Consider the following 27161-nt stretch of genomic DNA (forward strand, 5'->3'; position numbering starts at 1 on the left):
AACACACAAAATCATGGGTTGATCCAGGTCAACCATCAACATCGATTGCAAGGCCAAATCGCTTGGTGGGATCAGGAAGGCGTGGTGTATTATGAGCTTCTAAAACCAGGGGAAACCGTTAATACTGATTGCTACCAACAACAAATAATCAATTTGAACCATGCTTTGATCTTCAAATGACCAGAAGGGGCCAGAAGACACGGCAAAGTAATTTTGCTTCATGATAACACACCATCACACACTTCAAAACCAGTTAAAGACATGTTAAAAAGATCTTGTCTGGAAAGTATTAACCCATCCGCTGTATTCACCAGACCTTGCTCCTTCAGATTACCACTTGTTCCGATCAATGGCACACTCACTTTTTGAGCAGCACTTCAAAACGTACGAAGAAGTGGAAAATTGGGTCTCTAAATGGTTTGCCTCAAAACAAGAAAAGTTCTATTGGGACAATATCCACAAATTACTTGAAAGATGGGGGAAATGTGTAGCTAGCGATGGACATTACTTTGCATAAAGCACTTTTAATGTTTCTCTTGAAATTATCATGTGTCTTTTTTTACTACAAAATCTGCCATTATTAACCGGTACACCTAGTATGTGCCCTGACCAGAATCGAACCCACATCCTTTTGGTGCACAGGATGATGCTCCAGTCAACTGAGTCACCTGGCCAGGGCTTACATTTAAATCTTAAATCCAGTTTGAGTTTCTTCTTATATATGATGTAAGAAAGTGATCCAGTTTCATTTTTTTACATGTTTCTGTCTAGTTTTCCAAACACCATATATTGAAGAGACATTGTCTTTACTCCATTGTATATTCTTGCCACCTTTGTCATAAATTAATTGACCATAATAAGTGTGGGTTTATTCTGGGCTCTCTATTCTGTTTCATTGATCTATGTATCTGTTTTTATGCCAGTTCCATGCTCTTTTGATTAGTATAGCCTTGTATTATAGTTTAACTAGAAGCCCGGTGCATGAAATTTGTGCAGGGGTGGGAGAGGGTGCACCCTCAGTCCAGCCTGCACCCTCTCCTATCCAGGACCTCTCAGGGAATGTCCAACTGCCAGTTTGTGCTCACGCTTTTAACAGATGACAGCTCCATTGTTGTTTCTATCTTTTCATGCTTAAACCCATTTGAATTAGTAGGTATTCAAAATGTGTATACATTCTGGGGGGACACTCTGTATATTTCTAGTCAGCGGTGAAAGGAACCAACGGTGGATTTGGAAGCCCCAGACAGGGAACCTCACTCACTCCCTGCATGTCTCCCCACTCCACTTTCCACCTTTGCGGGCAGCAGGAGAATCAATGTTTTCTCTCATTAACTCGGAAAAGCATGTCCTGTCACCCGCTGACCAAAGGCATCTCAGCGAGGGTCACCCATGCCCACCAGATGTGTCTGTCCACACCTGCTCTTGCATCAGCACCTGCATTAGCCCCACAGAGGTGATCTCGTTGCTGCACTGACCTCCACAGAAACAGGGCGTCACCACTCCGCCCTCTCACTGTCATCTCACAGGCGCCCACCCTCAGCATCCAGAACACCCAGGCACTCTCCAAAGGACGTGAGCATGCCAGAGGGGACATGCGCACATCCTGCGAGGGTTGTAGGCATGCTGGTGTTGATGGAAGTGTGTCAGAGGGGTGAGGGGGAACTTGCACGTGCCGTGGTCTGGGACTGTTGCAGGCGCGCATGAGTGACAGCGCTCTGGGGGAACGTTCCCACGCCAGGGCCGGAGGAGAGGATGTGCACACCGGAGGCCTGTGGTTTCGCAGATCTGCAAATGCCCATGGCGTGGCCAGGAGGACATCAATCTGGCCCGCCATGTTGGCTGTCCCTGCAATTGCGCACCTTCTCCGCCAGGAGGCAGGACTTGCGTAGGCACTCCTCAGCACTGATGGCTTGCAGGCGCTACTTCAGCTCGGCCTGCAGACTACGCTTGGTGCATTCATGGCTGCCACCGCTGCTATGTGGGGAGTATGAGTATAGGCTGCCCTCCGCTGGCCCGCCTCTCCCACCCAGAGGCTCTCTGCGAGTGCTGCCCACAGGCCCAGAGTGGCCTGGGCAGGGAAGCACACCTGTGCGCGCTGCCCACCAGCCAGGCTTGGCTACGAAGCCAGGTGTCCCGCCCTGCCCCACCCTGCCTGCTCCATGCCTCCACATCTGCGTGCTGTCCACTGACCCTCAATTTGCATATTCCCTCCTTATTGGCTATGGGCACCGCCATCATTGTCGCAGATTTATGGTTAATTTGCATATTATTCTTTTATTAGGTGGTTTTCAACCTTCCTAATGCTGCGACCCTTTAATACAGTTCCTCATGTTGTGGTGACCCCCAATTTCATTGTTACAAATTGAACATAATTAAAGCGTAGTGATTAATCACAAAACAATATGTAATTATATATGTGTTTTCCAATGGTCTTAGGTGACCCCTGTGAAAGGGTTGTTCGACCCCCAAAGGGGTCGCGACCCACAGGTTGAGAACTGCTGTATTAGGATATCAGGTAGCATGATGCTTCCAACTTTGTTCTTTCTCAGCATTGCTTTGGCTATTTGGTTTTTTTTGTGGTTTCATATAAATTTTGGGGTTCACTGTTGTAGTTCTGCAAAAATTGCCATTGGTGTTTTGATCTGGATTGCATTTAATCTGTAGATTGCTTTGGATAATATGGTCATTTTAACAATGTTAATTCTTCCTGTGATTGAGCATGGTACATTTTTTTCATTTATTTGTATCTTCTTCAGTTTCTTTTTTAAATGTCTCTAATTTTCTAATCCTAGGTATTTTACCTTCCTGGTTAAATGTATTCCAGTTTTTATGCAATTATAAATTGGATTGTTTTCTAAATTTATTTTTATGATATTTCATTGTCCTATATAATAAAGAGGTGATATGCAAATTAGCCCTCACACCCTCAAAAGATGGCTGCCTACATCCAGGCCGGCAGGGGGGTTAGTGAGGGACGACCAAACAACTGAACAAGCAGGCTGCATGGGGCAACCAGGCAAGAAGGGGGGTGGGGGGCAGTTGGGGGCGATTAGGCCGGCATGCAGAGGCAGTGAGAAGCGATCAGGCCGGCAGGGTGGGGCAGTTAGGGGCAACCAGGCAGGCAGGCAGGTGAGCGATTCGGAGCCAGCGGTCCAGGATTGTGAGAAGGATGTCCAACTGCCGGTTTAGGCCCGAGGATCAGGCCTAAACTGGAAATCAGACATCCTGCAAGGGGTCCCAGATTGGAGAAGGTGTAGGCTGGCCTGAGGGGACTCCCCCCATACACGAATTTCGTGCACTGGGCCCCTCTAGTCATATAAAACTCTTAACTTCTAAATATTTTGTACCTGTACTTTACTGTATTCATTTATCAGTTTTTATAATTTCTATAGAATAGTCTTTGGGGTTCTCTATATATAGTACAGGGGTCCTCAAACTATGACCCACGGGCCACATGCAAATACAAATATTGTATTTGTTCCTGTTTTGTTTTTTTACTTCAAAATAAGATATGTGCAGTGTGCATAGGAATTTGTTCATAGTTTTTTTTTAAACTATAGTCTGGCCCTCCAGCGGTCTGAGGGACAGTGAACTGACCCCCTGTTTAAAAAGTTTGAGGACCCCTGATATAGTATCATGTTATCTGCAAATATGACAGTGTTACTTCCTTTCCAATTTTGATGCCGTTTACTTATTTATTTTTGTCTGACTTTAGCTAGACCAACCAATACTATGTTGAATAAAAGTCCTGAAAGTGGACATCCTTGCTTTGCTCGTGAACTTAAGGAAAATGCCTTTTGCTTTTCAATGTTGAGTACTATGTTAGCTATGTGTTTTTCATATCTGACCTTTATTATGTTTAGATGTGTTCCCTCTATTCCCACTTTCTAGATAATTTTTTTATTATAAATGGATGTTGGATTTTGTCAAAAGCGTTTTGTGAATCTATTGATATGATCATATCATTTTTAACCTTCATTTTTTCTGGTATATCACATTAATTGATTTGCAGATATTGAACCAGCCTTGTATACTGGGAATAAATTACATTTGATCATAGTATACTTTGTTTACGTGATTGGAGCAGATGGCTTCACAGGCTTTTGTTTGTTGCAACTTTTTTGACTACTACTTTGATTTTGTTGTCAGTTATTTGTTCAGATTTGCTATTTCTTCCTGATTTAGCCTTGAAAATTTGTATTTTTTTAGGAATTTATGCATTTCTTCCAGGTTGTTCAATTTGTTGGCCTATAATTATTCATAGTATTTTCTTGTAATTCATTATATTTTTATGGAGTGAGTTGTCACTTCTCTTTCTTTCTGAGTTTATTTAGGCCTCTCTGTTTCTTTCTTGCTGAGTCTAGTTAAAGGTTTATCAGTTTCACCTTTCAAAGAACCAGCTTTTTTTTTTCTTGTTTTTTTATTATTAAATCTTTATTGTTCAGATTATTACATTTGTTCATTTTTTCCCCCCCATAACTCCCCTCCTTCCAGTTCCCACCCCACCCTCCGCCCTCACTCCCCACCCACTGTCCTCATCCATAGGTGCATGATTTTTGTCCAGTCTCTTCCCACATCTCCCACACCCCTTTTCCCCCCAAGAAGAGTCAGTCCATTCCCTTTCTATGTCCCTGATTCTATAATAATCAACAGTTCATTCTGGTTTTTTTTTTTTTTTTTTTTTTTTTTTTTTTTTTTTTTTTTTAAATATATTTTATTGATTTTCCACAGAGAGGAAGGGAGAGAGATAGAGAGTTAGAAACATCGATGAGAGAGAAACATCGACCAGCTGCCTCCTGCACATCCCCTACAGGGGATGTGCCCGCAACCCAGGTACATGCCCTTGACCGGAATCGAACCCGGGACCCTTCAGTCCGCAGGCCGACGCTCTATCCACTGAGCCAAACCGGTTTCGGCCAGTTCATTCTGTTTATCAGATTATTTATTCACTTGATTCACTTGTTGATAGATGCATATTTGTTGTTCGTAATTTGTATCTTTACCTTTTTCTTCTTCTTCCTCTTCTTAAAGGGTACCTTTCAGCATTTTATATAATACTGGTTTGGTGGTGATGAACTCCTTTAGCTTTTCCTTATCTGTGAAGCTCTTTATCTGACCTTCAATTCTGAATGATAGCTTTGCTGGATAAAGTAATCTTGGTTGTAGGTTCTTGGCATTCATCACTTTGAATATTTCTTGCCACTCCCTTCTGGCCTGCAAAGTTTCTGTTGAGAAATCAGCTGACAGTCGTATGGGTACTCCCTTGTAGGTAACTGACTGTCTTTCTCTTGCTGCTTTTAAGATTCTCTCTTTGTCTTTTGCTCTTGGCATTTTAATTATGATGTGTCTTGGTGTGGTCCTCTTTGGATTCCTCTTGTTTGGGGTTCTCTGCGCTTCCTGGACTTGTAAGTCTATTTCTTTCACCAGGTAGGGGAAGTTTTCTGTCATTATTTCTTCAAATAGGTTTTCAATATCTTGCTCTCTCTCATCTTCTGGCACCCCTATAATTCTGATGTTGGTACGCTTGAAGCTGTCCCAGAGGCTCCTAACACTATCTTCGTATTTTCGGATTCTTTTTTCATTTTGCTTTTCCGGTTGGGTGTTTTTTGCTTCTTTGCATGTCAAATCTTTGACTTGATTCTTGCGCTCATCTGGTCTGCTGTTGGGAGTCTGTATAGTATTCTTTATTTCAGTCAGTGTATGCTTAATTTCTGCTTGGTTCTTTATCATAATATCGAGGGTCTCATTAGATTTCTTGTAGATCTCATTAAGTTTATCGGCAGCCTCTAGACAGTTCTTGAGAGACCTTAAAAGTGTGGTTCTGAACTCTATATCTTCCATTGACAATTTTGTCGTGTTTCTTTGTCTCCGCATTTTTTATGCTTTCTTGGTGCACCCCCTAGTGGTCTTTGTGCGCAGTCTCGTTGTAGTTAAGCCTTGATTGTTGTAGTTAATACTGGGGGGATTTGACCTCCAGGCCAACTGGCTGTGAGAGTCAGTTGTGTCTGCAGTGGGAAAACTTCTGTCCTCTGGGGAGGTGCTAATCTAGCCTTTGCCTGAGGCTATCCGGTAAATGGCTCTGTGCAGGGCTTGGGCGGGGCGGGGCGGGTCGAACGGGATCAACAGGGCGGGTGGAGGGAGCAGTTATGGCTGCTCTCAGTCCCGTCCCCAGAGGCTCTGCCTCTTAGAGTCCCAGCAACCGCTGCAAACCTCGGAGAGAAAGCTGCCCTCGCGTTCTGACCGTTGCCAGACAGTCCCGCTTCTCCCATTTGAGTCTGGGTCCCTAGAGACTCGCCCAGAACTGGAGCTCAGGGCCTGAGCCTCCCTCCCGATTGAAACCGACAACCGCGCCCTCAGCCACCAGCCCGCTCTGCGCGCACCTCCGCACCTTTGTATTTTCCGCACTGTGCCTCCTCTGAGTCGCAGTATGCTGTTCTCTTTCCTTCTAGTTGAAGAATTTCCCCTCAGCCAGCTTTCCTGTGGTTCTGGGTGATGTCCGTTCCGTCTTTTAGTTGTATTTTTGAAGTGGTTGTGCGAGGCAGCATTCTCTGGTGTTTACCTATGCCGCCATCTTGGTTCTCCCCAGCTTTTGATTTCATTCATCTTTTCTATTGCTTAATTAGATTCTATTTCATTTATTTCTACTGTGATCTTTTAAAAAATATTAGCAAAGTTTTACTTCAACATTTTTTTCTGCTCACAAATAACTCTGAAAAGCCAATATGCAAAAGGCTATCCCACTGCTATCTATAGGTAACATCAAGGCCTGGCCTGGCCTGGCTCTGAGGCAGTTAGTGAGAAGCAGCAGGTGAGGGTCCCAGGGTGGTGGCAGGGGATTACCTGGCACCTCCAGCTCTGGACTGCCCATATACTTATGTTTATTTCCAGATGTGGTCTGCTCTGTAAGCACTGGCAGCCTTGGCCCAGTAGTGTAGGTGGTGTCAGGATTAGGAGGAACAGACCCTGGGCTGGGCATCACTGGTAAAAACCAGTGATTCCTCCTCATTATATGGGGTTTGGAAGTGCCCAGATGAGGCCCAGCTGTGCAACAAGGCAGGCTGCTGCTGCCAGGCCTTGGGCCTTCTTTTGGAAGCTTTGGGGCTATCTGACCCAGCTGCAGTTTGACAGGTTTTAAGCTAAGAAAGTACAGGCCGTTTCATATGCAAAAGCCGCTGTGCACAGCTTGGGTGGGGTTGTAAATTGGGTGGGGTGGGGTCTCAGGGAATCACCAGAGCAGAGGAAACATTAGTGGCTGCCAGTCAGCCCTGCACTGGAGAGGTCCCCGCGTCTCCGCATCCGACGCCCCTGTGTAGGAACAATGATCACTGTGAGCACCTCTGAGAGAAAGCCACCCTCATGTTCTGGCCCAATGCCAGACAGTCCAGTTTCTCCCCATATGAGTCTGGGTCCCCAGAGTCTCACTCAGAACTGGAGTTCAAAGCAATCTGGAGTTTGTATCTCCCTCACGATAGACAAAACAACAACCGTGCACCCGGTTGCCAGCCTGTTCTGTGCGTGCCTCCACACCTCCGCACCTCCTACCAGTCTCAGTGCACTTTTTTCTTTCCTTCTAGTTGTAGAACTTCCACTCAGCCAGCCTTCCTGTGGTTCTGGATAATAGTTGTTTTGTCTTTTAGTTGTAGTTTTGATGTGATTGTGAGAGGCAGTAAGTATAGGTGTTTACCTATGCCGCCATCTTGGTTCTCCATTACAGTGGCTTTTGAGAACATTTTTTAATTGTCTAATGAAAGATTATAGATGGAAAAAAATTAAAAATAAATAAAAATAAAAAAACCACACACACACACACACACACACACACACAAAAGACTATAGATGACCCCATGTTGCTGAATGTGACAGGCTTGTGAGTTTCTGACTCAGAATTATATGCTAAGTTCTCACAAGTTTGTTTTGTTTTTTTGCAATGTTTTGTATTGATCTGAGAGAAGAAGGGAGGTCGCGGAGGGGGAGGACATCAGTGTGAGAGAGAGAAACATCGATCATTTTCCTCCTGTACGCACTTCAACTGGGGATTGAACCTTCAACCTGTTATGTGCCTCAACCTGAAATTGGACCCTCAACCTTTCGGTGCAGGAGATGACGCTCCAAGCAGTTGAGCCACATTTGCCAGGTCTTCACAAGCCCTTTTTTTTTTTTTTTAATACATATTTATTGACTTCAGAGAGGAAGGGAGAGAGAGATAGAAACATCAATGATGAGAGAGAATCATTGATTGGCTGCCTCCTGCACACCCCCTACTGGGGATTGAGCCCACAACCCCAGCACATGCCCTTGACCGGAATTGAACCTGGGACCCTTCAGTCTGCAAGCCGATGCTCTATCCTCTGAGCCAAACCAGCTAGGGCCCTCACAAGCTTTTGATGACAGTTCAACCTGTCCTCTTGAGATCTACAAAAAGGCTGATTAAGGAAAATTGTTCACAGTGGGTTGTGGACTATTGCAGTATTATCTACTTATGAACAGAACCATGTTTTAGTGATTTCTTTTTTCTGACTCTGAGCTGTTTTTCTTGATGATTCTGCCTCTCATACTCTGTGCTCTGGTTAGTTTGAACTTGAATCTACTCATAATAGCATATCATAGTTTGAAGTCTTCTGAAGCAGGTCTGTTTTCAACACTGGGGCCTTTCTTCATATTGACTGCCTATGACACTGGTGAGAGGACACATTTAGGAAGATAGCATAGCTGGAAAGTAAATGTTAAGAAGATTAATGTATTGGAAATATTGAGGAAGGATATTCTTGCTTTATCACAGAAAGTTTGCTTTCCCCTGTAAATGATTACTCATGAGATAAAATTTAAACTTAAAAAGGATTTATTTCTATTAAGTTCAAAGTCATTTGCAAAACATAAAAATCTTCTCTTACCATATGTCACACAAGAAAATTAATGGCCTGGAAATGTACAGCTGCTTGATCATTTTACAGGCCTTTATTACCTAGTATAAAAGGTACTACTAATGAGGCCCAGTGAACTCTAACTCTGCCATTGAAGCCAGTTTGTAGCTGTCTTAATTCTGTATAGGGATAGAACTGATGGTTCATTAGTTCTATCGATTTTAGAGGTTCAATGTTTAACTAGGTTTCTTTACTCTCTGATGCTTGGGAGAGGGGCAGGGTGGGGAGGGCTACTTAGACCAAGTATACTGAAAACTGGACTATGTCAGATATAGGTAAAAATCTAGGCTAGTTTTTAAATTCTTATTCCAAATGGAGAGTTTATACTTGTTAAAGGTACTGTTCAACTCTACAAATATGAAAAGCTTCTGAGTTTTTTACAATCTCACCAGGAAAGTAAATTTTTCCAAAATTAGAATTGATGTGCCTTTTAGAAACCTCATTTAGGTAATGTTAAGTGTTAAATTATTTTTTACAAGTTTCAAAACTCTAGCGCTTCAATCTCAAACATAGCATTGTAAAGTAATTAGGCTCTCAAATCAATTGTTTAACAACTAAACCAAAAAACTTACTCATTTAACAAATACAAATGTCTACCGTATGTACACATTTGTAGACACAGTAATAAATTAGATATATTGCTGCCCTCAAAGAGCTTGTATTCCAAAAGGAGAGTTGATAAAGAAAGAACTCATTATGAGACTGTGGTTCCAATGACAGAAGTAAGCACAGGGAATTCTGGGGACACACAAAAGGGAATTGTGGGTGTCCAGGGTCTAGAAAGGCTTCTCATACGGGATGACCTTTGCACTGAGTCCTAGTGGGATGACGAGGAGCTAGTCAGAGCCTTCTTAAAGTCTTATGAAGCTGCATGTGAAAAGGCCAGGAGGTGAGAGGAAGCCAAGTGTGCCCGGGAACCACCTGGAGTCAGTGCAGTGCAGGTGGCTGAGCAGGTGGCTGAGCAGGGCTCAGGCGGAGAGGATGATAGAGGAGCCATTGAAAGGTTTTTCAGCAGGATCAGTAAGTGATGAAATTACATTTTGAAAAGAACACTTTGAAATTTGGAGGATAGATTAGAAGAGGGTAAGATCAGTGACAAAAAGAGCAGTTAGGAGGCTGAAAGAAATTAAGGGGAGACAAAAGAAATTTCTGAACTAGTGTCTAGCGGCGCCCAGTGCAAGGCACCAAGTAAATGTGTTAAAAGAACAAATGAGATCAAAAGGCCTACACTGTGATGTTGAAAGTTTTCAGAAAAGGAGGAGATGAATGCAAATTGGAAGATCTCTGATAAAGTCCATTTATTGGCTTCTGAAGGATCTTGTAGTTCCCTGAAATGGTTATAAAATTTTATGTTCACATGCATTTTCTAAAACAGCATCATTAACTTTCATCAGATTCATAAAAGGTACATGCCCTCCATAAAATGGAAAACTACTGGGTTAGGAGTTAGCCTGGCAGAACAGATTCCTTGTGTGATGCTCTATAGAGCTTTGTATTTAGTCTTTTCAATGAAGGGCGTATGTTTATGGAGGTGATTATCAGCTATGCTGGTGGCACAGGCTGGGACAGGTATCTAACTATACTGGTAGTCTAAGGACAGATTCAAAGAGAACCCAACAAGTTGGACAGAAGTGAATAAAAAGTTGTAGTTAGATTCATAGATCAGCTGCACTATAGAAGTGAAATGGAAGATGCTCATCTTAACAATTTTTGTGAACTATTCTTCTTCACAGCCATTGTATGTGGAGGAGAGGGGAGAGCACTAGTTTTATGAGGTAGTAAGTGCTTCACTGGAATTGTCTAAAAAGAGGCAGAATCCCAGGTCATGGATATTGTACAAGAGTGAGGCTATGTGGAGAATGAGAGTAGAGAATTCTGCATTGAATAGGAGACTAAACTGGAGATTGTTTAGAGTGCTAAAAAGAAAAATTTCCCTATATGGAGAGTCACAGAAAATGTACTTACATAGATCTCCCTCTGTACTGTCAATAGCACCCTAAGGCAGTTGTTTGAAATTTAAAACTAATTTTAAATAGGCCTGATCTGAGAATCAGGCACAATTGATAACTCTGTTTCTGTAGAAAAATATGAAAGGAAAAGAAATGAGGACACAAAACTGCCTTTGCATATGATGGCCCTGCTATGTTTCAGAGACCTGTTTTCCCTCCCTATTGCTGATGTACAGGAACACTGTAATATGAGGGAATAGTTGCTAATCTGGCTGCAGCATAAACCAGTAATAGTAGATTGATACCATGTGTGAATTTCCCTTTCAGAGATTGTGTGGGTACCTGTGTACCCTTTAATTAGTTCTACTTTATAGCACAGTAAAATTTCAAGGTATATTTGAAGGGCTGCTAGGGAAAAAGAGAAAGCCTTTTCTTCTCTGTCTCTGTTTTCAATGAAAAGACAATATTTAAAGGAGCTTTTCCCAAAGCCCCAGAATTTAAATTTACTCAGTTGTGACAATTTTGTTAGAATGAAAGCATTGATTTACTGAAATCCCTACTTGTCATTACAGCTATTTTAAAAATTAGAGAGCAAGAATTGTTTCAGTTGGCTTTATTATATAGCTTGGGAACTTTTTTCTGTTCACATTCATATATATATATATATATATATATATATATATATATATATATATATATATATATATCAGAGAGGAAGGGAGAGAGAGATAGAAACATCAATGATGAGATAGAGTCATTGACTGGCTGCCTCCTGCATGCCCCACACTGGGGACTGAGTCTGTAATTTAGGCATGTGCCCTGACCAGGGATTGAACCATGAGCTCCTGGTTCATAGATCGACGCTCAACCACTGAGCCATGCCAGCCAGGATGTTCACATTCTTTTAATCTTAGACTCATCAAAAACAGAATTCATCCCACACAATTAAGTGTTTCCTGTCTTGTTTAACCTTTAGTAGTTACCAAGCTCTTTTTCCTTGTCAGCTGATGCATTACTTTTTAAAACACTCTTTCAAAAATTAAACTCTCAAAGAAATAAATAATAAGTAAGTAAAATAAAATCAAGCCCTCTCATTTACATTTTTCTATACAAACAAGTCGTATTTATTTATTTATTTATTTATTTATTTATTTCGCTAGAGAAAATTTATTTGAACAAGCAAAGAGAAAGTACACTCGAAGAGAATTTCAAGCAGGCAGCTCAAATAGCTACTCCAAACAAGTCCTGTTGAATATTGAGGTTTCTGTGTTTGCAGTGAATACAGTTAACTTGTATTTTATTCATCAGGCATTTATTCTGTTTTGATGCTTAGAGTAAAAAAAAATTAAAGCTTGATGGTTGTTTCTCTTCATTTGTTTTTCACCTGTCTTGACAAAAATGTGAGAATTAGACACTTTAAGAATCCTAATTTTGTTTGTATTACTGTAAACTTTTTTATATTTTATACTTCTGTAGGATCCTAGGGTTCCATACAAAAGACATGTAAATCTTCTAAATTACTTCTACTAATATTTGAATAGGCAATATATTTAAAATTCAGAAGTTATGTACCAGAAAGGCTTTCTTTTGCTACTGTTCCTCCACAGGCACCCAGTATCATCTATCAGCTTTTTGTGTCCCTTCCAGGGAAAGAAATACATCTGACACCTTTTTTAAAAAACATCTTTTATCACTAATTAAATCTAGTATAGTAACAAAATAGTAATTTTTTCCCTACATTTTTAAAAACATACATTTTATTTTGATGGCAGCTATAGAAAGTTGTCTGTTTTCCATTAGGGCCATAGAAGCAGGGTGACAAATGGTATCCCTAAGTGGATCTAGCTGGCATCTGCATGTCCTGAGTGAAGGAGTAAGATCTACCCTCCCCTTTCCTTGTGGGGTGCCTTAATATTTGTATGTATAATACAGATACTTTTGAGTGAGGAATAGATTGACTTTTTAATTCTTGTTGTAACAGAAAGTTTCAGACCTACTTCTCTGTACTCTTGTTAGGGGGATTTTAGAATGGAAAGAGGCTGATACAATTACTCAGAGAGAACTTACTGGAACCATAAAGTTCAACTATTGGCTAAGAACTTGCCAAGGACTAAACTATGTCTGTGATATTCTGATATGTATTGAGTGGGATTCAGTCAGATTGGAGGCGGGATCCTTGCCTACTCTTGCACTACCATCATTTGGAGCTGAATGATAAAGGGGATGGGAGGCCTGGGTGAAAGAGGTGAAGGGATTAGCAGTATAAATTAGTAGTTACAGCATAGTCCCAGAGTACAACATAGAGAATATAGTCAATAAGAGCGTCATAACTATGTATGGGGACAGGTGGTCCTTGAAATATCAGAGGGACCAATTTATAAAGTACATGATTTTCTAACCACTTTGCTGTATATCTGAAACTAATAAAGAACAATATTGAATGTGAACTGTAATTGAAAAATAAAAGAAGAAGAAAAAAGAGAACTTGCCCCATATTATCATCCTCCACTATCCACAAACTCCCCTTACAAACACTCACCCATACCCTGCCCCACCAACCCAAAACCTCCTTTCTAACTTTGTCACTGTGTAGGGTCAAATATACAGATAAATAAATACAGGGGCTGCACAGGCACTGCAATGGTGATTAAACTGCGGTGCACATTTTATGATGGGAGTATTCAATGGGTAGTTGTAGATTTAGAAAATCATTGAATGGAGGTTGATAAGAAAGCACTTTACTTTCATTTATGAATTTTTGAGTGATAGTGGGGGAAAGATACTTCCTTTCTAAAGAGGCTTTAGAGTCTAGTGTGAGAGGGAGGAATTGGACTGTTTTTCTTACAATTCTGTCTTCCCCCCTTTTTAAGGAAAATATCCCAAAGAGCTCATGATGACCAGGCACTTCTTTATACTGACAGCTGCTTGTGAAATGATAATGGTTTCCTAACAAATAAAATAAGGCAGGGCCCTTCTTTAGTTATTACCTTACTGGAGCTTTTTAGCCCAATTTTAATGCAGAATGATGCTAAAAAGATTTATAAAGGAATTGGTGCAATTATTCATAACAGTTAAATTTTGCTTATTAATGAGCAACCCAGGTCATTATGTGAGTAACCCAGGCCACACACCCTTCCTCCCGCCCTGTCTCCTCCCCTCACACACATATACACACCCTCCAAGGTGCAAGACCCAGAGAGAAGGCAAGCCAGGCCTTGCGAGGAGGGCGTGTACCAGCAGAAAAACAGGAAGCTGTGCTTCAGCGCCGGCCTGCCTGGAAGTTTCTAACTCTGGGTCAGGTGTGCTTAGGTTCCGCAGCAGGGACACTATCTTTCTGAGCCCTGGCAGCCACACTGCTCAGCATAAATGCTTTAAAGTGTCAATAATTTATGTATAGATAGAAGTATGACTGAATTACAGCTTAAAGAGCTTTCACATTCAGGTCTCTACAGGAGAAGACGAGATCGCCCTGATAGTTTGAGACTAACTGGGTTACCGGAGGAAGGGCTAAGGTGAGTGCAAAGTCATGGTTGGCTAAAGATCAAGGCACCATATGACTGCAGTGAGATTCGTGCCTAAGTGGATACAGCAATGGGGGTACACATTGAGAGGATTCCTCTAGGAACCTCTTAGTCTGTAATTAAAGACTGTGTTTTATATAATCCCAGATTGTGCTTGATTGGAACTGTGCAAAACTATAATTCTTTTTCCCATTTCTTCACAAATCCTGTAAGTTGTTTTAGCTCTTCCCCAAACCTGTAGTATTTTTATGTCTTTAAAAACTATATAATTACCACAGTAATAATTAAAACTGGAAACTATTTTACCCCATTGGTTTTAAGGATAGATTGCTTTGGTTTATTAGAACATGTTTCCGTGAGGAATTTTTCTTTAATTTTTGGTGGTGAGTGTAGTTTGTGGTGTTTTGGGCATCAGGGGGTGTTCATATGGGATTCTTTGTTATTGAAATGGATTTAAGAAAGGAATGTAGAGAAACTATTGCATATAACCTGGGAAGGAAGGACATCAAAAATCTGGGGGCCATTTTAACTATAAAGGTTAAGGATTTTTGTTTTTGAAGTTAATTTGCCCAAAACAACACAATTTTGGTTTTTGTTACAATTGTTGAATTTTTTTTAGATTTTAGGTTCGGAAAAGCCCCTGAAATTTAAGCTATATGTTAAAATACTGTTAACTGGAAGGGTTTAGATTTTGTTGCTGAAACGAAGAGTTCCTGTTTTAGTGCTGGCAGAAGGTTGCCGTAAAGAGACTTCCTTTTCTTTTTATTACATATACTGTCTAGTACTTAATGTATTCATGGACTCTCAAGTGTTTGAATGTTAAATTTAAATGGTGGGAGGGATATTTGTGTGTGTACTACTGCTCTTTTTCCTATAAATTCATTTTTAGAGTTTATTTTAAATTCTCTATTTAAGTTTGATAGGGAAAAATTGACAAGGAAGCTTTTTTAAACATATCAAATTTGTATTTTTCCCATCCCCATCCTCCTCCCCTTTGGCAACCATCAGCTTGTTCTCTATATCTATGGATCTGCTTGTGTTTTACTTATTCTTTTGTTGTTGTTGTTGTTAAATTCCACATATAAGTGAAGTCATAACAGTATTTGCCTTTCTCTGCCTGACTTATTTCAACTTAGCCAGCTATACTACAGGAACTATACTTTGAGAGGGAAACGTTTATTTGAAAATTATCAACTCTTATTACCTTTAAAAAGAATAGTAACATTAAAGAACTGTTATTGGGAGCATTTGAGCTCTTGCTTCCCGACATTGTCCTCAGTTTGGCTCAAACAAATGCTTATGAAAAGTCTCAAAAAAAACCCAAAAACTGTTATTGACCTAACATTATTAGCGTTTTCCCCTGCTATATCAGGGGTCTCTTAGTTATATTTAATGTATAAACTAAGAATTGGTTAGACTAAACAGAACTTGAAAGCTTCAGAGTTTGAAAAGCTATAAATTTTTAAGCATGAGTTTTAGTGAAAATATTGAGTTTTTCTTGCTAACCAGATAGGCTGTTGGAAATTACCTCTAAAATTGACGTTTAGTTGTAAACTCCAATCTACTCTTGATCCAAGAGTGAACAGTTACCAAAAACAGTTTTAATTTTAGATTTGCGGTCCTAAGGAATTTTTTTTTATTAATTAAGATACGTAAAACAGCCCTGGCCGGCTTGGCTCAGTGGATGGAGCGTCAGCCTGTGGATTGAAGGGTCCCAGGTTCGATTCCGGCCAAGAGCACATGCCTGGGTTGCAGGCTTGATCCTCAGTGGGGGGTGTGCCGTAGGCAGCTGATCAGTGATTCTCTCTCATCATTGATGTTTCTTTCTCTCTCTCTCCTTCTCCCTTCCTCTCTGAAATCAATAAAGAAATATATTTTTAAAAAAGACTACCAACTTCTGAACACCTTTCATTATATAAAAAAAAATAGATACGTAAAACACCATTTGAGAACAACCACTTTTACTTATTGTCAGACAGTAGTGAAAGTACACATGTATGCCAGAGGAGGCAGTTTTCATAGTTATAATGACCTTTGAAGCAACAAAATTTTTCCTTTTGTCTAGAGTTTAAATTAAAGGAGGAAGAGTGATTCTTAAGAAGCATTGCTTGTTTCATTAGGTTAAGAGGAAATATTTTTCCATCCATTCTAGTAATGTAGTTTCTTGGTGATAATAGTAGATTTATTACATCTCTTCCATTGCTCTGCCCCTTAATGCAGAGAGAATGACCATTTTCCTTATTTTATGAGTGCAGGCTTGAGCTAGGAAAAGTAGACAATTGACTTTTTATCAATGTAGAGTGGCAAGGATTTTCTTTCCTAGTTGTGTTTTTAGTATTCAGCCAGGTTTCTTGGCTAATAGGAACTGGGGAGAGGAGATTTTTAAATTAGGCACAGCTATTCCAGTGCCACCCAATTAGACAAGTTAGGTCACTTTGTTGAACCTCAGTTTGTTCCTCTTTAAATACCTACCATTATCAGACATCGTTTATCTCATAAAATCCTCACCAACCAATTTAGCAATCTTATAAATAGTGCTTTAGGGTTAATGCCTTTTATGTATTATTCAACTAATTTTTATTTAGTGGCTATTATGTGCACTCAATAAAAAGATGCAGTCATGGATCAGTCATAGTTCCTCCCCTCAAGGTACACCTAGGTTTTGGCACATTGAATGTGACAACAGATGCTCTTCCTAGGAGCAGTTATTTGATGTTGAATGTATGTACTATCAGTTATCTTTCATGCTGTCTTGAGTATTACACAAGACCCATTCCTTCTCTAATTCCTGCTTATTCACATATTCTTTTTCTTTGGTGTGTTTATGGACTCTAGCAGAAAAACTGCCAGAAAATATTTCTCTTTTAAGTTTAAGTAAAAGACTACTTTGAAACATAATACATGTGTTTAAAGAGCACTGTAATAAACATGAAACTAATTCTGGCTTTAAACATGAAATAGTTTAAAACAGAAGCATGTGAAAAGCAGCATGAAAATCACTGACTATATATATTTTTATTTTAAAATATTAAATGTAATCTGAAACTTACTATACTTGCATGCTTTTGTACAATGTATTTGAGGGTTGTATTGTAGCAATTTGTCTTGTTTAAATATAATTGTCACTACTAGTAGAAAATGTCCTGTGGGCTTTTATCTTAAGTTCTAGAACATGTCCTTAATTTTGGCTAGAATCTGACATGTCTAAGAAGCAGTTGGAAATATTTTTCTTTATAAAGTTAAATGTTAAGGATTTGGATAAAGCATGTGTATTTGTTTATATACATAAATATGGATAGTCTTTGTGTCCCTCTCCTCACAACCTGGATGGAACTGGCATGACTTTCCAGTTTAAGCAGTGGATTCGTTAGAGTGAAGTAGTTCACACTCTTGCTCTTTGGGCTCTGACATTGAGCCTCAACTTTACCAGGGTATTGACCCTTTATTCCCTGAAATTTATTGACCAAAAATAACATGCAAGATAACGTCTATTCTAGCTGTTAAATTATGTTGCCCCCAAACAAAATGTAGTGTTTTTTTTTGGTTTTGTTTTTTAGGAACCTTAATGAAAAACACACCTGAACAATTCACAACCCTGCCCTTCTTTAAAATTGTTAAAGTCACCTTTGCTGTGCCTTGAATATAAAGGTTCTATAACTAACTGATTTGGGACACCTCAAAATGCAAGTCTTTGCTGGTTGGATTGGAAACATAGTTTAATAAAGCAGGGGTTAGAGAACTGTGACCCTTAGGCCCAATCTGGCCCACTGCCTAATTTTGTATGGTCCACAAGGTTAGGATAGATTTTCCAGTTTTCAAACGTTTTGGGGGAAAAGAAGAGTATTTAACAACATACAAAAATTACATGAAATTCAGATTTCAATGTTCATAAATAAGGTTTTATTATAACACGGCCATGCTTATTTTGTACATATTGTCTAGGGTGGTTTCTTGCTGCGCTGGCACAGTTGAGCTGTGACACAGATCCCTGTGCCGGCAAAGACAAAAGTATTTACTCTCTGGCCCTTCACAGTAATCCCTGGCCCAGTGCTCTTGCCCCATTGTTCCCACTCCTCCATCTCCCGCTGCAGTTAGGATTGATGAGATTAGGGCTGTGTCAGTCTTTTGAAATGAATGTGAATCAAGAAAATGTACTTAGGCCCTAGCTGGTTTGGCTCAGTGGATAGAGCGTCGGCCTGTGGACTGAAGGATCCCAGGTTCGATTTCAGTCAAGGACACATGCCCGGGTTGCAGGCCCCACCCCAGTAGGCGGCGTGCAGGAGGCAGCCAATAAATGATTCTCTCTCATCATTGATGTTTCTATCTCTTTCTCCCTCTCTATTCCTCTCTGAAATCAATAAAAATATATTTTAAAAAAAAGAAAATTCACTTAGAAATTTGGATCCCTATGTAAAGTTGACTAGATGAACATCCTTATGCTTTCCTTTTCTGTCCTTTCCCAATGGAACTGGGTAACCAGGAATGGGAGGAAGTACAAAGAAAAGTGACCTTTACTTCCTGATTATTCAATAAACCTGTTGGGTACAATATCATGTATCATGTTATGTATCATGGAGGAGTACACTTGAAACCTATATAATCTTATTAACCAATGTCACACCAATAAATTTAATTAATTAAAAATATAAATCAATAAATAAACCTTTGCAGCTCACAACTTTCTATTTTATTTATTTATATTGTTGGCACTATTACAGATATCCCCCATTTCCACCCCACTTTGTCCCCCTTCACTTAGCTCCTGCCCCCCACCACCCTGCCCTTCACCACATGAGCTCATATCTTTTAAGATATAGGATATATAATTTTTAAGTAGTGGGAATGTCCATGACGAGGTTTGAGATTAGAAAACTCAGATCATGTGTTCCTGAATAATACATCACCCTTGATTGATTGAGCCCTTATTATGGGCCAGGCACTGTATTAAGAACTTCTGTGTTTTTTAACTCACAATCCTGTAAGGGTGGAGGAAGAACCTAAGGCTGAAAAGGTGATCATCCTATATAATAAAGAGCTAATATGCAAATGGTCCTCGCACCCTCACACCAGGCCAGGGGACCTGAGGCTGCACTCCCCGCCTGGCAGGGCTTGACGGGGGACCTGAGGCTGCGCCCCCTGCCCTGCAGGGCTTGACGGGGGTGGGACCGGCCAGGTCTGGGTCTTGCATGATTTTGAAGCGTGCACGGGTGGGGCAGGGACTTGACTCCGGGTCCCGTGGCGTGCCCCAGCCTCTGACAGGAGGGAGATTTTCATATACATTTTACTAATTTTCTTTGATCTCTGACACTTCTATTATAGAGAAAGGGCAAATATCAATATTTCCTCTAATTAATTCCCTTTGTGCATGAATTTTGTGCACCGGGCCACTAGTTGTTTTATAACAAGTTCTTCTCTTTGATTCAAATAAGTTAGTGCTACGAGTTCAGCTGAGGTTGGAATTGGTCAGCCTAGGATATACATTTCCTTGCATATCCATTTTTGCAGTTTGTTGATCATTTTCTGGCCTTTTGACTGAAAAACCAATGTTTGTATTGAAATTTTTGAAATAGAGTCTGTTAGACAATTAGGGGGATAAAATTGCAACTTTGCCATTTTTGTCTGTTCTCATTCATTATTTAATGGTTCAGTGAGAGCACATTTAATTTTCCTAGTTGGTCACATTGCACAGTTAATAACAGATTTTTTTTCTCTTTGGTACTGAACGGTATCAATTTGTTAGTGTTGCTTTTGTTAGTTTGGTTGTTTTTTAATCCTCACCTGAGGATATTTTTTCCATTGCTCTTCAGAGAGAGTGGGGGTTGGGGGGAGGTAGAAAGAGGGCTGGGGGTAGAGGGAGAGAGGTGAGAGAGACACATTGACTGGTTGCTTCCTGCAACTTCAACCCAGGTACGTGCCCTGGGAATCAAACACCTGACCCTTTGGTTCATGGGATGATGCTCTAAGCACTGACCCACCAGCCAGGGCAGCAGTGTTGCTTTTAAATGGTAGGAGTACTTTCTTATATGTGTTTCAGAGTATAATCCACATATACATACAATATCATATTCACCCATAAAAAAGAAGAAAATCCTGCCATTTGTGACAACATGGATGAACCTTGAGGGCATTATGCTAAGTGAAATAAGTCAGACAGAGGAACACAAATATTAAATATAGTATGGTCTCATTTATATGTGGAATCTACAAAAGCTAAACTTATAAAAACAGAGTAGCATGGTTATGACCAGTTTGGAGGAGTGTGCAAATTGGAGAGATGTTGTTTTAAAGGTACAAATTTGGGACTAGTTTAAGAGATCTAATGCTCTGATCGGTGTTGCTCGGTGGTTAGAGCATTGGCCTTTGCACCGAAGGGTCTCAGTTTCAATTCCATATCAAGGGCACATACCAGGATGGCAGGTTCAATCCCCTGCCCCATTGGGATGTGTGCAGGAGGCAACCAATCGATGTGTCCCTCTCACATTGATGTCTCTCTTTCTTTCTTCCCCTCTCTCTCTCTCCCCCTTCCTCCTTCCCTTCCACACTCTCTAAGAATCAATGGAGGAGAAGAATTAAGATAGAGGTGTAGGTAAACTCAGTACTCACATCCTCCAACAGCCACATCACAGTTACAACTAAAATGCAGAATAGCCATCTTCAGAACTGCCTGAAATCTGGCTGAATGGAAGTCTTACCACTAGACGATTAAAGAAGAAAGCACATTGAGACTGGTAGGAGGGGTGGAGATGCGGACTGGGCTGGTCCTACACCCACATATAGCGTGGCTGCTAGACTCTGCTTTTACATTTAAGCCCAGTTAGGTACCAAGAGTCCTTCTTGGTAGGTAACTTCTTTTTCAGGGTCCGCAGGGTTAGATGGCTCTTTTATTTATATTTAGTCCATATGATTTTACTTTATTTGAACTGTTATCAGAATCTCGTCATTTAATTTGGTGAACCTTGAGAAAGAAGACATCTACTAAGAAAGGCTCCTGGTGGCTAACTGAGCTCAAATTTTAAAAACCAGAGCGTAGCAGCCATTCTATACAGGGGCCTCTCATGCCGTATGCACTTCAGGAAGAAGCCTGCACTGAACTGTCTACCTGCACTGTGTTCCTGCATCTGAACCAGCCCTTAAAAAGGAGTTTCTGGAATCCTATCTCAACAAATAGAACTGATGCTTTCGCCATCTAATTGGAGCTGTGCAACTGTATCCCCGTCAACATCTTTACCAACCAATCAGTGCAACTCCATTCTCCATTAGGACAGTGCATTTTAGACCAATCAAATTGTGAGGATTAGGCGTCCTTATTTGCATGAGGACAGACCAATCAGGGACCAGAGGTAGGGACTGCTGTCCACAATTCAGTCCCCCTCTGGCTCTGGGAGCACATTTTCCCTTTCTATGAAAGATTAAAGACTGCATTTCCCCAACTGAGCTGAAATATCAAAGCTGTCTCGCCAGAGCAGACCAGTACAGAGCAGACCATTGAGCAGAGCAGAGCTGTCTAGCCTGAAAGGAGCCTGGCCCCAGGGTGGCCTCACAGCTGTGCTATTTTCACAGCTGTGCTGCATCACAATTGAACTGTTTTGCACTGAATAAAGTTTCCCACTTCACTTCCCAAAATTGTGGATTCCTGTCCATCAGTTGACAGTTTGATTTCTTACTAGATTCTATGCTCTTTGAGAACTGAATTATTTTGTTCTGTTTTCCCAGCTTAGAAATTTGACCTAGTGCCAGGTTAGTTTGATGACATTTTTGTGTTCTGTTTTACTCTTTACTGTGTTTGGTTAAAGCAGCGGTTCTCAACCTGTGGGTCACGGCCCCTTTGGCGGTCGAACGACCCTTTCACAGGGGTCACCTAAGACCATCCTGCATATCAGATATTTACATTATGATTCATAACAGTAGCAACATTACAGTTATAAAGTAGCAACGAAAATAATTTTATGGTTGGGTCACAACATGAGGAACTGTATTTAAAGGGCCAGAAGGTTGAGAATCACTGGGTTAAAGGCTGGAATCGAAGGGTGGGGATAGGCACAGAGTTGTGCAAGTTTGCTGTACTACACTGAAACCCACTCCTGATATCAGTTCTGTTTATGAAAGGGTTAGAGCAGGGTGTCCTTGCCCTGTAGTCAGGAAGGCTTAAGTTTCTTTCTTTTTTTTTTTTTTTTAATATATTTTATTGATTTTTTACAGAGAGGAAGGGAGAGAGATAGAGAGTTAGAAACATCGATCAGCTGCCTCCTGCACATCCCCCACCGGGGATATGCCCGCAACCCAGGTACATGCCCTTGACCGGAATCGAACCCGGGACCCTTCAGTCCGCAGGCCGATGCTCTATCCACTGAGCCAAACCGGTTTCGGCTTAAGTTTCATTTTATATTACTTGAGTCATTAAATATTAACATACATATGTGCGAGTGCCTCATAACAAAACATAACTGACTCCCTGAGCTCTATGGTGTGAAAGCCTTTTTCTTGATTCTTTCGTGCACATTATTCTTTAGAAGTAGTATTTTTTGAAGGTTTGTGATTGAGTTGGGAATTGGATAGTAGCTCTAGACTGTGGCAGAGTAGAGGTGAAGCACTAGAAGGAACAAGAGGTGTCCTCAGGCGTCCAGTCACAAAGACAGCTCAGGGGAGGTCTGTTAGTCACTGGCCTGTTTGGGGTGACAGATATTCTTCTATCAGGATGTTGGTGAAGGGAGGGAAAGAATGTCTACAGGGCTAGTTTCTGTTCTCTGTTATGACAGCTCCCATCTTCCACACAAGCATTCACTTTTTTGTGACTTTCATGTTAATTTATCACTCCTACTGTTACCAGGCTCTGCGCTGGTCTGCCTCGGGCTGACCTGCAGTGTGTGGGTTCTTGCCTTCATACAGGAAAGATTTGTCAACGTGAGTCCAGGTGATTTTGAGAGTACGTTTATTAAAGCTGGGGACAGTGAAACAAAAAAAGCTCAGGATAGAAGAAGCAACAGGAAAGCCTAGGCTTGCTTTGACTTTTTAGAAATGTAGGAAAGAAGTGGGTCATGCTTGGCTGCTGTTAGTTCACTGAGAAGTAAATGTCACAGTGACAAAAGTGAACCAAGGAGGGGCTGCTGTCAGCTCACTGGGAAGTCAGAGAATAAGGGGGCCTTGGAGACAGGTTCAGGGGGTTAGCCCGAGGTGAGCTGCTGCTGCCCATTGCTTCCCTGGTTGCAAGTCTGATGGGGCCCTTTGTCTTGAGGCTTTTTATCTTTTCTTGGAGAAAACGCTGGGAGAGGTCTCAGGTGAGGGTCTTAACAGAATATTCATTAGCTTCCCAGGTGTGTCCTTCAATATGTTGATTTATCAAAATGTGCGTATAGATGGGTCATGATTATCTTCTGGTTAATTTCCTTTTTAAAGAACATCATTGAGAGAGAATCATTGATCAGTTGCCTCCTGAACACCCCCTCCTGGGGATTGAGCCTGCAACCCGGGCATGTGCCCTGACCAAGAATTGAACCATGACCTCCTAGTTCATAGATCGACACTCAAACACTAACCACACTGTCTAGGTCAGCCGTGGGCAAACTATGGCCCGCGGGCCGGATTCGGCCCGTTTGAAATGAATAAAACTAAAAAAAAAAAAAGACCGTACCCTTTTATGTAATGATGTTTACTTTGAATTTATATTAGTTCACACAAACACTCCATCCATGCTTTTGTTCCGGCCCTCCGGTCCAGTTTAAGAACCCATTGTGGCCCTCGAGTCAAAAAGTTTGCCCACCCCTGGTCTAGGTTGTACTTTTATTTTATAACCTAATCCTTCATTCCTTTTTTTTTTAATTAAATCTTTATTGTTCAGATTATTACATTTGTTTCTCTTTTCCCCCCTATAACTCCCCTCCTCCCAGTTCCTGCCCCACCCTCCGCCCTCACTCCTCACCAACTGTCTTCATCCATAGGTGCACGATTTTTGTCCAGTCTCTTCCTGCATCTCCCACACACCCCAAGAATAGTCAGTCCATTCCCTTTCTATGTCCCTGATTCTATTATAACCACCAGTTCATTCTGTACATCAGATTATTTATTCACTTGATTCTTAGATTCACTTGTTTATAGATGCATATTTGTTGTTCATAATTTTTATCTTTATCTTTTTCTTCTTCTTCTGCTTCTTAAAGGATACCTTTCAGCATTTCATATAATGCTGGTTTGGTGGTGATGAACTCCTTTAGCTTTTCCTTATCTGTGAAGCTCTTTATCTGACCTTCAATTCTGAATGATAGCTTTGCTGGATAAAGTAATCTTGGTTGTAGGTTCTTGGTATTCATCACTTTGAATATTTCTTGCCACTCCCTTCTGGCCTGCAAAGTTTCTGTTGAGAAATCAGCTGACAGTCGTATGGGTATTTCCTTCTAGGTAACTGAGTTTCTTTCTCTTGCTGCTTTTAAGATTCTCTCTTTGTCTTTTGCTCTTGGCATTTTAATTATGATGTGTCTTGGTGTGGTCCTCTTTGGATTCCTTTTGTTTGGGGTTCTCTGTGCTTCCTGGACTTGTAAGTCTATTTCTTTCACCAGGTGGGGGAAGTTTTACCCCCATAGGGTTTCAATATCGTCAAATAGGTTTTCAATATCTTGCTCTCTCTCATATTCTGGCACCCCTATAATTCTGATGTTGGTACGCTTGAAGCTGTCCCAGAGGCTCCTTACACTATCTTCGTATTTTCAGATCCTTTTTTCATTTTGCTTTTCCAGTTGGGTGTTTTTTGCTTCTTCGCATTTTGCCGGGGTCCAACCCCAGCGGGTCCAGGGGTCCCCAAAGGCGTGGACGGAGTCGGCGAAGAAGGAAGGACACGGAGACAGTGTTCAGTTGATCAGCAGCCTAGCCAGGATCTCCAGCCAGGATCTCCAGTCAAGTTCTGGTCTGGATCTCCAGAGAGGCTCTGCTTCGGATCTCCAGCGAGGTTCTGTGGCCATGTTCCCTCGCTAGGTTCTCCAGCCAGGTTCTGTCCAGGTTCTCCAGCCAGGTTCAGTCACCAGGTTCTAGTCAGGTTCTCTTGCCAATTTCTGTAGTCAGGTTCAGTCCAGGATCTTTTGCCATGTTCTCTCCAGCGAAGTTCTTCTGTCTGTAGGTTTTGTGTAGGTTCTGTCTTCTTGGCTCTCTTCTAAGTTCTGTCTCCTAAGTTCTGTCTAATCCTTCATTCCTAACTAGTTTCAAAAGCAGACACAATTGTTTTAAGTGGCTAAGTGAAACGTGTTTCGTGTTGATTAAAGGGCCTATAAGGTTCTAAGAACAGAGTCCTGACTTTAGCCTCTTGTATCTGTCTGGGTTCGATTAGGAGAGAACTACATAGTAATTTGAATGAGTAAGGTTTAGTATAAAGATAGGAAGAATTGTCAACTCTAACAGGAGGCTGAGGTAATAAAGGATTGGCTAGTAAGACGTAGAACATTCAAGGTTATAGGAATAGCAGCTACATGGAGCTGAGATAGAATGTCACACCCCTGCATGCACACAGTGTGGAGGCTCACAGAATGGCAGAGAAGTTGCTATGGTGCCAGGCCAGTGAAACTTGCTACAAATGTCAACTTGTAGGAGACCCTCCCTCTGGGGTACCAGGAAGGCAGTTCCTGTGAGGGGACTCACCAGACGCACTCCACTACAGAACTGCTAAGAGTGGGGGAGGGTCAGTGTGCTGTGGTCTGCCACACACCGTAAGAGTCTGAGGCCACCTGCTGCAAAACCACCAGGGAAGCTGCCTGCCCCTGGCTGCTTCTGGTGCCATGCCTGTAGGAGCTGGACCACCGACAAAGCTGTGTGTGCTGCAGGAGGCTAGTGCAGAAGAAAGCCCTATGCTCAGGAACTTGCCAAGTGAGCACATGGGACCAGGATGCAAAAACATTTCCTCCAGCTGGTCTCTTCAGCGCCCTCTACTGAAAAGCCCCAGTGCAGCAAAGGAGAACAACCATTTGCACAGAGCAGGCAGTAACTCTGTAACTGGCACACCAAAGATGTTTCAGTAATACTCCATCAAGAAAATGAGTGGGTCTGTCTGCAGTCATAATTATCATGCTTTTATATATTACTAGAGGCCCGGTGCATGAACTTTGTGCACAGGTGGGGTCCCTCCACCTGGCCGGTGATCAGGGCCAATCAGGGCCATCTCACCCAGTCCCGATCAGGGCTGGTGGCAGGGGAGAGACTGGGAGGGCTCCAGGGTGTGTCCAACCCCGTCTCACCCAGTCCCGATCAGCCGGACCCCAGCAACAAGCTAACTTACTGGTCAAATCATCTGCCCCCTGGTGGTCAGTGCACATCATAGTGACCAGTCATCATAGCAACCAGTCGGTCGACCCCTCGGTCAGACACTTAGCATATCAGGCTTTTATATATATAGATTGTAACTCATGGCGTGGAATGCTTGGCATGCACTTTCCCTCCAGCCCCTGGTCTTGGAGACCTCATGTCCTTCCAAGGCTCTGCTCACCCTCTTCAGTTGCCACACGAAGTAAATTGCATCGTGTGCCTGGAAACCCTTTGCAGGCTCCATGGGTGTGTCTTTACTTCACTGCAGTTCTGATTACCCCAACATAAGGAGAGACACCCTCATTATCAGGTAACACCATCATGGTAAGACCCCTGCTCAGCCTACTGCAGCAGTTTTAACTAGGCCATGGGCCGCCCTAGATGGTTTGGCTCAGTGGATAAAGCCACTGCTTGTGGACTGAAAGATAACTGGGTTCAATTCCGGTCAAGGACACATTCCTGGGTTGCGGGCTCTATCCCCAGTAGGGGGA

At 41.6% G+C, this 27161-nt stretch overlaps 1 protein-coding gene across 6 annotated transcripts in view; it reads left to right on the top strand.

Moving 5' to 3' along the window:
* The window catches only part of LIMS1 (LIM zinc finger domain containing 1), a 143028-nt gene that overhangs the window by 74378 nt on the left and 41489 nt on the right, over window positions 1-27161 (top strand). The window contains exon 2 of one of the 6 annotated variants that reach the window (XM_059688349.1): window positions 14313-14382. The exons of 3 other annotated variants lie outside the window; for them this stretch is intronic. Coding sequence is in view for 2 of the 3 variants with exons in the window: in XM_059688346.1 (XP_059544329.1) it covers window positions 14276-14382 (107 nt within the window). In the remaining variant the exon portion in view is untranslated. Of the gene's footprint in view, window positions 1-14123; window positions 14383-27161 lie in introns of those variants that run through there. 2 more of the 6 variants (XM_059688346.1, XM_059688347.1) reach the window with 2 other exon arrangements.

Source organism: Myotis daubentonii, chromosome 3 (genome assembly GCF_963259705.1).
Source record: "Myotis daubentonii chromosome 3, mMyoDau2.1, whole genome shotgun sequence".
Taxonomy (NCBI): domain Eukaryota; kingdom Metazoa; phylum Chordata; class Mammalia; order Chiroptera; family Vespertilionidae; genus Myotis; species Myotis daubentonii.